Source organism: Polyodon spathula, chromosome 13 (genome assembly GCF_017654505.1).
Source record: "Polyodon spathula isolate WHYD16114869_AA chromosome 13, ASM1765450v1, whole genome shotgun sequence".
NCBI classification, from domain to species: Eukaryota; Metazoa; Chordata; class Actinopteri; order Acipenseriformes; family Polyodontidae; genus Polyodon; species Polyodon spathula.
Window position 1 is genome coordinate 41,908,103 of NC_054546.1, and position 12,536 is coordinate 41,920,638.

The 12,536-nt window shown below is 40.8% G+C and overlaps 1 protein-coding gene across 6 annotated transcripts; it reads left to right on the plus strand.

Moving 5' to 3' along the window:
* The first annotated feature begins 2,035 nt into the window (after nucleotides 1–2,035).
* Nucleotides 2,036–12,318, plus strand: LOC121325819 (UDP-GlcNAc:betaGal beta-1,3-N-acetylglucosaminyltransferase 9-like). 6 transcript variants are annotated; one of them, XM_041268898.1, is made up of 5 exons: nucleotides 2,036–2,096; nucleotides 3,619–3,795; nucleotides 6,132–6,279; nucleotides 8,248–8,331; nucleotides 8,928–12,318. In XM_041268898.1, the coding sequence occupies exon 5, from the start codon at nucleotides 9,285–9,287 to the stop codon at nucleotides 10,497–10,499; it is 1,215 nt and encodes a 404-aa protein (XP_041124832.1). In that variant the 5' UTR covers nucleotides 2,036–2,096; nucleotides 3,619–3,795; nucleotides 6,132–6,279; nucleotides 8,248–8,331; nucleotides 8,928–9,284; the 3' UTR covers nucleotides 10,500–12,318. The 6 variants fall into 6 exon arrangements, with proteins under 6 accessions (XP_041124832.1, XP_041124831.1, XP_041124830.1 ...); XM_041268897.1 differs by having other exon boundaries at nucleotides 2,049–2,884; XM_041268896.1 differs by lacking the exon at nucleotides 2,036–2,096 and adding an exon at nucleotides 3,059–3,247.
* Nucleotides 12,319–12,536: the final 218 nt, after the last annotated feature.

Genomic DNA, 12,536 nt, shown 5'->3' on the forward strand with positions numbered 1-12,536 from the left:
TTTACAGCACATGACTCTACTGCTTATACTATATTTAATGTTCTACACTAGAGCCTCAAGTATAAATATTCCTCTTTGCAATACCCAGTAAATGCAGCTGTACTTTGCATCAGCAGCATCCCTAAACCATTTGGGAGGAAATAAAGTAAATAAACACCCACACCCCGCCACTAGCAGTTTAAAGATTTTATTTTGTTCATGTTAAATATACAAAACACATTTAAGTTCACATACACTTGCCTCCAGACATTGGGGCATATCTACAATGAAAACGTCGTCACAGACTACACAACAAGGATCCACTCTTCCTCGGGTTTCCTCGTTTTCACTTGCAGCAGCCGGTGTCGCAGGTGTCCCCCCCTTTGCAGACGCAGCCCTGGGCACACTTGCTGCAGCCGGTGGGACAACAGGAGCAACAGCCTAGGAGACAGAGAGAGAGACCCCGTTACTCTCCGCACAGTGAAGCACCAAGAGCTATCATTTAAAAAAAAAAAAACACCTATAGCCACACACGGTACGCATATTACAATGCAAGTTACAGTCTGTTATATGAAGCGTGCGTCCACTTAGTGAAGTTACTTACTTTTCTTGCAAGTTCTGCATTTGCAGTCCGTGCATTTACAGCTATCACCACAGCTGCAAGAGCCAGCTAAAAAAGAAATAAACAAACAGAAGAAAGTGGATTAGCCTGCGAGTTTAGCACAAGGATACGGAATGACAAAATAAAAAAATATAATAAAGAAGTGATGCAGGGAGACAAAAACTGACATACAGGAAAGGGACTGCCTTGTACTGCCTGTCCACCACATGCTTACACAAGTTTGCTTAGAAATTGTACAGCAGTTACAAACACAATTTAAGCGGAATGCCGAGCTAAAAAAAAAAAAATAACAACAACAACAACGTTCAACTTCTGAAAACAAACCAAAAAACAAATTTTTCATTAAATTAACTTGTACTTACCCTGAGTGCAGTTGCAAGATTGCGGATCCATGTGTTTGCTTTGTTTCGCGGTGCTGATTCCGTTCCTCTCAGATTCTGGAGCTGAAGCAGCGAGTGATTCCCTGCCGTGCGTCCCCTGCATTTATACCGCAGATCGCGATTCACTCGGTCTTGGCACCGGGTGCAAAGCGCATTGTCACAGGGCTGCACACGGACCCGGGAGTCACCGCCACCATGACGAAGCGACACAACAACACTCCGAAACAACGCGGTGTGCAAACTGTTTCCGTGTTGTTGCAAAAAATAAACAAACAAACAAACAAATAAATAACAAATACATTCATTTCAAATTCCGAGCTGTTTTGCTGTGAAACGTGGTTATGCGATATTCAAACATATCTATTTTCTCATGGGAACCCAACGCCGACTATATATTTGAAGAAAAAAAAAAAAAAAAAAAAAAAAACCAGAAAGTAATGCCCTTATGGGAAACACACATTTCGCAATAATTATAAGCTGAATCGCTATCCTTCATGATTATGCATGCGTTCACTTGTTATAGCGAGAAATAATAATAATAATAATAATAATAATAATAATAATAATAATAATAATAATAAAATAAACTAAATATTTCTATTAAACTCAGTGCCCGCCTTTTCTGCCCCCCCCCCCCCCACCTTAAATTAACTATCAAGTTCAGTGGTCTTTTAAGAAAAAAAAAAACGATTTACTTTAAAAATAAAACAATTTTTGTCCCTTTTATTTTGTTCTTTATTCTATTTATTATTCGCATTATAAATAATAAAACATTAACACTGTATTTCAGGTTGTATTTCTTATGATCACTGTAATAAAATGAAGTGGCTTTAATTCGGTTTGATAAACATTATATATGTATACACTGGAAAAGTGAATCGAAAACAGAACCGTACACGCGGTACTTCGCGCTGTTAGCTCTGCGCTCAGCACTGAAGGATAGCGCCTCTAGTGCGGCTCTTGCGGTACTGCACTCGGCTTTGCCAGCGAGAGGACCGACACGAACACGCCCACCGCTGCACTCGGACTAAAACCCAGGAGCTCTGTTCTGCACCCGGTCAAACTATCCGGTGTTTTTCCACTAGCCCTTATGAGATCACATTAGCAAGCCAAAGGTTGTATTTATTTATATGTTTATTTATTTTAGAATCTTATAGTCCGGTCTTTTAAATCTATCGACGAGATTATATCAACTGTAAAGCGCATATTTACTATACTTTTTGTCTCCGTGCAAAGTATTCCAGACCTTTCCTACACAGAATAGATAAATAAATAAATAATTAACATAAGGTTTTTTTTTGGTTTGTTTCAAGTTTTACAAAAGCAACCTTTGCACGCAGTTTGTGGATGGACCCATAAGAACAGTTTAAAGGCAAAGTCTACAAAATGAAGAGTTGATTCTCAATATTCGCCCATTATTACAGTTAAACACCCAATTTCACACACGCATGTGCATTGTGAACAGTACCACTGTCTGTAACCGTGTTAATGTCCAGCCTAAACCTTTTAGCATGAAAGCGAGCACAAAAAGAAAAGGGAATCAATGTGGATCAGGATGCATTGCAGGGAATGTTGTGTCTGTAGAAAGAATCCGGATTTTCAGTTATTTGTAAATTGCTGATCACGCGTGTAATTATGTTCGGTTGTGCACAAGGCGCATCACATGGCGTGTAGTTATTGTCTAGTCATCGCTGGAAGCGGAGCCCGGCAGAGTTCAACTATAAATAGCAACGAGGCTCGTCTGCACTCGGCACACTTTGCCTTTGGCATTTGTGTGTGTGTTCATTACTTTTCAATTAGAGGCCTGGTTTGAAATTCCTGCAGTGAATAACACATCGGTGCTATTTGATCATCATGAATAGCACGCTAGTTTAGCAGAAATGCTCCCAGCTATGGTTGAAGGGTACATGTGATATTTTCTTAATTATTTTATTGGTATGGAAGTGGACTGAGTTTAGCAGACTGCTGCCTAGAACCGCTTTGTGAAACTGGCCCCCTAAATGATCAGTGAAAGCAAGTATAACAGATATTAATAATAATAATAATAATAATACAACATGCGAATATTGACTCTTAATATTATTAGACCGTTTCAGTCCTTGTTTGTCATATTGCAGTTACTGTGTATTCTCGTTAAAGGGGAGGCGCTATTATAGTTCACGCTGCACTATATCTAGCTACACGACGCTTTGTATGGTACGTGTGTGTTTTTATTATTTTACACAAAAACTGCGGAATCCGTCTTTCTGTTTGGAAATGGAGTCTGGTAAGAATACTCTTTCAGCGGATTCCATGGCATTCACACGGAAGACTGTGTTGTATAGTTAACGTTAAATGCACATTTTCAAAAGAAACGTTTTATTTTGCTTTTTGAATTTAGTCCGTATGACTGACAAATCTGAACATCACTATATTTCTATTAGTGCGTATGTATAAAGACACAGCCTTGGTTATGTGTGTTCATGTATTTTGCATTGTAAAAGCCAACCACAATACAACATTTAGAAAATGCATTGCCGCTGTCATCAAGTTGATGTTTTCACGAACAAAGCAGCAGAAATTCAAACACAGAATGACAAGAACTGTAAAGCCCTTTGTTTTTTTGTTTAAAAACTATTTCATTTTGTGCTAAAACAGGCTTTCACAGTGCGCGCATAGGGAAGTTTATGTGCAACGCATGACCCAGGCACTGAAGTGCTTCAGTTTACTGACAGGTGGACGGGTACCATTCGCTGCATCAGAGAAGGCAGACCACGCCAGCCTCATACGAAACATGTTGGTTCAAGCAGAAGATGCACTTCTGATGGGGCACATGTAAGTGCACTGAAACATGTACAGTGTTTTTATTGCGAAGTACTCTTGACAGCTTGGACTGTGCAGATACATGTTATGCAGTTATTTGCATCATGTTTTCCATTGTGTGTGGATGTAGATTATCTTAGTGATATAGAACAGATATTCATCAACAGGTTACCTGAATTGAACTTTGTTTATGTGAAAGTCATATTATCTTAGATGCGTGTGTGCATATATATATATATGGACGATTACGGGGTAAGAGACAGTGAGAGCTGTGAATCAGGAGATACAGAGGGCTGGATGATTACAGGGTAAGAGACAGTGAGAGATGTGAATCAGGAGATACAGAGGGCTGGATGATTACGGGGTAAGTGACAGTGAGAGCTGTGAATCAGGAGATACAGAGGGCTGGATGATTACAGGGTAAGTGACAGTGAGAGATGTGAATCAGGAGATACAGAGGGCTGGATGATTACAGGGTAAGAGACAGTGAGAGATGTGAATCAGGAGATACAGAGGGCTGGATGATTACAGGGTAAGAGACAGTGAGAGATGTGAATCAGGAGATACAGAGGGCTGGATGATTACAGGGTAAGTGACAGTGAGAGATGTGAATCAGGAGATACAGAGGGCTGGATGATTACAGGGTAAGTGACAGTGAGAGATGTGAATCAGGAGATACAGAGGGCTGGATGATTACAGGGTAAGAGACAGTGAGAGATGTGAATCAGGAGATACAGAGGGCTGGATGATTACAGGGTAAGAGACAGTGAGAGATGTGAATCAGGAGATACAGAGGGCTGGATGATTACAGGGTAAGAGACAGTGAGAGATGTGAATCAGGAGATACAGAGGGCTGGATGATTACAGGGTAAGAGACAGTGAGAGATGTGAATCAGGAGATAAAGAGGGCTGGATGATTACAGGGTAAGAGACAGTGAGAGATGTGAATCAGGAGATAAAGAGGGCTGGATGATTACAGGGTAAGAGACAGTGAGAGATGTGAATCAGGAGATAAAGAGGGCTGGATGATTACAGGGTAAGAGACAGTGAGAGATGTGAATCAGGAGATAAAGAGGGCTGGATGATTACAGGGTAAGAGACAGTGAGAGATGTGAATCAGGAGATAAAGAGGGCTGGATGATTACAGGGTAAGAGACAGTGAGAGATGTGAATCAGGAGATAAAGAGGGCTGGATGATTACAGGGTAAGAGACAGTGAGAGATGTGAATCAGGAGATACAGAGGGCTGGATGATTACAGGGTAAGTGACAGTGAGAGATGTGAATCAGGAGATAAAGAGGGCTGGATGATTACAGGGTAAGAGACAGTGAGAGATGTGAATCAGGAGATAAAGAGGGCTGGATGATTACAGGGTAAGAGACAGTGAGAGATGTGAATCAGGAGATAAAGAGGGCTGGATGATTACAGGGTAAGTGACAGTGAGAGATGTGAATCAGGAGATACAGAGGGCTGGATGATTACAGGGTAAGTGACAGTGAGAGATGTGAATCAGGAGATACAGAGGGCTGGATGATTACAGGGTAAGAGACAGTGAGAGATGTGAATCAGGAGATACAGAGGGCTGGATGATTACAGGGTAAGAGACAGTGAGAGATGTGAATCAGGAGATACAGAGGGCTGGATGATTACAGGGTAAGTGACAGTGAGAGATGTGAATCAGGAGATAAAGAGGGCTGGATGATTACAGGGTAAGTGACAGTGAGAGATGTGAATCAGGAGATACAGAGGGCTGGATGATTACAGGGTAAGTGACAGTGAGAGATGTGAATCAGGAGATACAGAGGGCTGGACGATTACAGGGTAAGTGACAGTGAGAGATGTGAATCAGGAGATACAGAGGGCTGGATGATTACAGGGTAAGAGACAGTGAGAGATGTGAATCAGGAGATACAGAGGGCTGGACGATTACAGGGTAAGAGACAGTGAGAGATGTGAATCAGGAGATACAGAGGGCTGGATGATTACAGGGTAAGTGACAGTGAGAGATGTGAATCAGGAGATACAGAGGGCTGGACGATTACAGGGTAAGAGACAGTGAGAGATGTGAATCAGGAGATACAGAGGGCTGGATGATTACAGGGTAAGTGATGGTTAAATTTGCTTTTTTGTGATTATGCTTTATAATTTGTAATAGTGCAATATATTCTGTGTGCTGCAGTATAGTTATGAACACATGTGCAAAGTGCAGTTATGGAGCGGTTTCACTGCAGTCTAGAAGTGGCATAGGTAGATCAAACCTACAGTACACTGCCAGGGTTCACCACTATACTATACTATACTGTACAATAGGATGCTAATGTGTTATTATTTGTTTGTTTGTTTTAAAAGTTGGAAAACCAAAGAATCAAGTGATTACTGCATGTAGGGATGCCATCAAGAATAACAATGTGAATGCGCTCTTCAAGATAATGCGTGCTGGCATTCAGACCTCCTAGCTGCAATCACTCCGATGACTGAGTGTGGAGAAGAAACCCAGGTTAATGGCTGAGAGGAATCCCATTGCAAAGACGTGATTCTGCATCAAATAAGAATCTCTAAATAATAATAATAATAAAACCAATAGGGACTTGTTAGAGCAACATTTCTAAAATAGCTACAAGTAATATAGTTTTAAAATAAAATACATTGTATCCTCCAGTGTTTTTAGTAAGTACATTTAATTAAGAACAGCTCTCTTTTTTTCAGGCAGACAGAAGAGCTGTATTGGTAAAGCATTAGTGTACCAATAAATGTGTCGGGCTGCATTGCAGTTACTGGCGAACTAAGACATTTATGAATTCTACAAATCTGTTCCAAAATATATGTGAATGTTTGCTGTAGCCAAAGAGCATATGTTTTCTATTTAGCGAGAATGGCTGGAATTTAGTGAGATTCGCTGTTTTTTTCTTTTGTAAATACTTTGTTATACCTTGCTTGTTATGTGTATCAAAAACAAACCTGTTAATGGCAGTGCACAAATGGCCTGAATATCCAGGTGCATCCTTGACTTACAATAACCTTGCCTGTGTCGGGTGGTTTGCGTTACAATAACCTTGCCTGTGTCGGGTGGTTTGCGTTACAATAACCTTGCCTGTGTCAGGTGGTTTGCGTTACAATAACCTTGCCTGTGTCGGGTGGTTTGCGTTACAATAACCTTGCCTGTGTCGGGTGGTTTGCGTTACAATAACCTTGCCTGTGTCGGGTGGTTTGCGTTACAATAACCTTGCCTGTGTCGGGTGGTTTGCGTTACAATAACCTTGCCTGTGTCGGGTGGTTTGCGTTACAATAACCTTGCCTGTGTCGGGTGGTTTGCGTTACAATAACCTTGCCTGTGTCGGGTGGTTTGCGTTACAATAACCTTGCCTGTGTCGGGTGGTTTGCGTTACAATAACCTTGCCTGTGTCGGGTGGTTTGCGTTACAATAACCTTGCCTGTGTCGGGTGGTTTGCGTTACAATAACCTTGCCTGTGTCGGGTGGTTTGCGTTACAATAACCTTGCCTGTGTTGTGTGATTTTCCTGTGTTTTGTTTGTAATAATAAATTATTTTTTATCATCGTTTACAAGTTTTGTTTACCAAAATCTATGTGTATTCTGTTAATATAAATATGTATATATCCACAGTATTGCATTTGTATGTAATTACGTATGTATAGTATAATGCAGTTTAATATACAAACGTTATAATTATCCAATAGTAAACCAAGTGGATATGATTTATTTTTTCTCCTGTAGAGTAGCTTGTGACTTCTTTTTAAACTGCTTATGGTATCTGACTCACAGAACTTACTCCATCTCAAACGCTCACGAGTAAACTCTTACATTTCGTGCATTAACACTTTTAAGTGCGCTGAGATAAATCTGATGGTTGTGTTTAAGCCACAGCATACGCGTACACACCCATTTCCACAAGGGGCGCCCCTCACCAATAGCGTAATCACAATCAGACACAACAACCGATGGCCGTTGTCATTCAGGCAACATCAGTCGTTGCTGAAGGCTTTATGGGCATGCACCGTTATCCATACAAATCGTGTATCCGGGAGATGAGGCTGCAGTTTACGGTAACTTAAAACGCAACATGTTTTTTTTTTTTTTTTTTAAATAGTGCTGTTTAGTACAACTTTAAAATCTAAGTAACAAAAAAAAAAAAAAAAAAAAAAGCCAAACAAGGAACGTTGCATTGTACAATGTGCATTACATCATTACTCAACGCTATTCCTCCCCACTCCACGGCTTCCCTTTTTCGGCAGTCTTCAATTGCTTTGCTGGCATCTGGATTTCTGTTTTTTTTTTTTTTTTTTTTGACACGTCATGTGAATTCCAAAAAATGAAAGCTGAGGCGAGCAGCAGCACTGTCGAGTGAACTGTCTGGCGAGTAAAACTAGTTTACATGAAAGTATTAGTTATAATGTAGGGTTTTATAAAAGTAAAAACTGAACTGCGTTTTTGTTCTTGTGACTGCAGCGGGGATAACTAGGACCAGATGTTTGGCACACCTCCGGGTAACCCAGCGCTGCAGATGGATGGACACGCAGCCGTTCCGTTGCGGTGAGTATGATAGTTTCTTTAAAACGCAGACTGATCGAGGGTGTTGTTTCAATGTTACAGAACTTTTTAAATACGAGCAAGCGCTTTTCCGAGTTTGCAGTGCACTAGGGCCGCCAAGTTTAGGGTCTTGTCTGGCCGCTTCTTGCCGTTCTGTTTATTCCGATGAACCACTGCATACGATCTTATTCAAAATAACATGTTTTCTTTTATTCATCTAAACATATATTTTACCCAAACGACCATCGTTTTCCACTATCTTCATGCTTACCTGTGCCTGTATATTTGGCTTTATTCATTGCGGCATCTGATATTTTTAACTGACAGGAGCAAGGTGCTTTTATTAATAGATGGAACGTGTCTGTTCCAATGGATCATTTGTGTGCATATTTTGTGAAAAAAAAAAAAAATTTCAAAAATAATAATAATAATCTTAATAACTGACTTCAACTGGCTTAAAATGATTCATGATACCACCAGCTTGTATATACTATATTTAATATTAGTTTTTTTTTTGCTTTCTTCCTAATATTACTGGTATTATCTAACAGAAACGGTGTGTGTGTGTGTTTATAACCCTATTTAGTTCTGTATTGTAGTGCTAATTGAGGAGGGCCACATTGCTGAATAACCCTAACCCTCCAAACCTGGAGCCCTGTGGAATACCCCAAGCTGCCTCCTGTGTGTGACTTGGAAATATTCTTCATCCCAGCCAAGACTCACATCTTGTAATAGTTTTAACACCAAGCCTCCAGACCTACTTTATTCAGGCTCCGAAGGACCATTAAAAAGTGGCTGCACTGACTCCCAAATTCCTCATTTAAAAAAGAGAAAGAAATTCAGATTCCACAGGTGGTGAAACCTGTCTTCTCTCTGCACATACTGTAATTGGCCTCGCTGTTTCTCAGCGGCTGGGAATGAGCAGCTTATGACACGCGTCCGATCTGCTGCAGACCATGAGAGTTCATTGGAAAGGAGGTGTGATCTGCACGGTTGTGATTCTGACAGTGCTGTGTGTAATACTGTACACCCAGTATGGATTCACAGCACCATGGAGAATTCAGACCCTAATCAAGGAAATGTCAAACACAAGAGTTCTTTTGGGAACCACAGCCAAGAGGCTAGAGGATGTGTTGGCAACACCTCAGCTTCATTCTGGACAGATGTGCAACTCTGAGCCAGTCGATGAGGGTGCAGTTCATCCCACCAGGGCCCCGTCTTTATCTCGTCCACCTTTCAACTTCAAGCAGTACCTGAGAAACAAGGACTGCCGTGACTTCAAACTCCTTCTGAACCAGCCCGGGAAGTGTGTGGGGGACACTTTCCTGCTGATCGCCATCAAGTCGGTGGCGGAGGAGTTCGAGAAGCGCGAGGTGGTGCGCAAGACCTGGGGGGCGGAAGGGCTTTTAAATGGAGTAAAGATAAAGATGGTCTTCCTGCTGGGGGTTCCCAAGAATCAAACAGAGTTTCCAGAGTGGGAGCTGCTTTTGAGGTACGAGAGCCGTGTGCACAGGGACATCCTCCTGTGGGACTTCCAGGATACTTTCTTCAACCTGACCTTGAAGGAGATCAACTTTTTAAAATGGCTGGACGTTTTTTGCCCCAACGTGAAGTTCATCTTCAAAGGCGACGCCGACGTCTACGTCAACGTCGATAACATTGTGGAGCTCCTGAAGGAGCGCAGCCCTGGCGAAGACGTCTTCATTGGCGACGTCATCTATCAGGCTCAGCCTATCAGGTCAAAGAAGAGCAAGTACTTCATCCCAGAGATGGTGTACGGACAGGGGCTTTACCCGGCCTATGCAGGCGGAGGCGGCTTCATCATGTCTGGCTTCACCGCTAAGAGACTGGAGCGAGCTTGCAGAGAGGTGGAGCTGTTCCCGATCGACGACGTCTTCATGGGGATGTGTCTGCTCCGCATCGGCCTGAAACCAGATTCCCATGAGGGCTTCAGGACTTTCGGGATAGTCAGGCCCTCTGCTGCCCCCCATCTGCAAGTCTTTGATCCGTGTTTTTACAGGGAGCTCATGGTGGTCCACAGCCTCACCGTGGCAGAAATGTGGATCATGTGGAAACTGCTTCACGATCCGGAGGTACAGTGCAATACCAAAGTGGTTGTGAAGAAGCCGTTCAAATGGATGAGGAAAAACCACAAAAACAAAAAGGAGTGAAACTGTCCTGAGTGGTTTCACTGCTATTTTCAGCATGCATATAACCTGTGAAATACAGTAAATCATATCGTCAAGCAGAACATGCACATTATCATTCCACTGTCTTTAGACTCAGATATCTAAGTATAAGGGCATTCTCTTAACACACTGTACCTCTTTTGCAGATTTACCTTAAAAACAATTAGAACCTTAAAACCGAATGAACAAACAGTAAAGTCGGATATGAACTAGCTTCATAGATCAGTGTTCTGCATGCAACATGAATGGGGCATACAGTTCTGCTTCATGTATGTTCCCTTGTTATGGTGCTACCATGTTTAACAGTAAATGTCCACCAATATTGTTCTTTTCCATAAATGCAAATCAAGTTCACAATAATTCACAGTCTTATGTATTTATGTAAGCAGACTTGAGTTCATTTATACAGTACTGAGATAGCTACCTGTGCAGCAGGTGAAAGGATCTGAAGATTGTAACACACTCAGTAATCACGCGCATTAACTTTGAAATAAATACAAAATCATACAATCAGTCAGTATTGTTTTACATGTTTATTACATCCATTTTTATTTTCTGATTCAGAATTTGAGGATATGAACACGATTATGAGCCGTGTATCAAAATGTGAATATAGTGGTTTAAAAAAAGTCAATAAATTACTCTGTGAATTTGCATATGGTTGGATTTGAATTTGGACCAGCTGCGTTTATTGCCATCTTTTGAGATGCTAAAGCTGAGGGAAGACAAAGCCACTTTTTCAGGAACAGTAGCTTGAAACCTGGTTCCAGGAGACCTAGGTTTGGAGGCAACTTTGCTGCATCAAACCCCAAGTCTCCCCTGGTGTGCCACGCAGTGCCCTGAAACCAAGTTCCAAGCCACAAAGCGTCTTCATGTTCCCTCAGCTTAACAGCGGCATTTTCAAAAGCTCCATGTGGAGGAGCATTTAGATATGTTTATTTAAACGTTACATCGGAAAAGACTTATAGGTTATTCTACGGATAGAGATTAAAAACTATCTATCATTTTCAAACACCACATTTCTACTGTATGCATCAGTTCACAATTTCAATAAGCAATGGGCATTTAAAAAAAAAATGCATCCCCAAAAAATGATGGATTTGAAAAACATTTGAAAATAGTACTTATATGAAAGTTGCTTCGATCATATCCATAGCAACTGTATTCCAGTTTAGAGCTCTGTATTACAGTCCTTTATTTCCATTGTCAATCAACCATGCCTGAATGCGTGGACGTGTGCTACCCACCCCTTGACCACGAATTCAACGTATCTGATGACATTTAATATCAAGTATTAGGAATATCTGAACAGAGTGATACTTCCACTTATGAGACTACATTAAGAGACTGGGGTTCAGGCTTCTACACTGGACATGTAACCCATACCTTTTCAGCAGTTTAGTAAAACAGTTCTTTGAGCACACAAACCATTACTGACAGCCTGACGTGTTATCATTTCAGAATTCATGCTCATAATGCATTTCATTACAGTTTCATATAGGCTGTGCAGGAAATTAAGAGACACAAAGTATCTTCAGCAAGCAATCGATACAGAGAAGCAATCTTAGTAAGAGCCTCGATTAACAGCTAAGAATGGAAGAAAGGTAAGCTTGTACCATACTGTACATGGAGGGATAGTTACAACACTCTACAAAGTCACAGTAAAAGGGAAGACTAAATGTAAAGAAATACCATTAACACACATCCTCATACTGTATCCCCTGATACTGGTCCAGACTTGCAATGTCACAATATATATATATATATATATATATATATATATATATATATATATATATATATATATATATATATATTTATATACAAAGCAATGCAGGCTTAACTGTAGCAATGCAGGCTTATTACTGTAGAATTCATTCAAATTACCAAAAAATACTGTATTTACAAATCTATACACACATTGAAAACACAAACAGCGGTGTCTAGTCATGTATTACAAGTTAAAGTTGATACATTTATTTTTACATTTTAAATGTATTTTTTAAAACAGGGCATTAT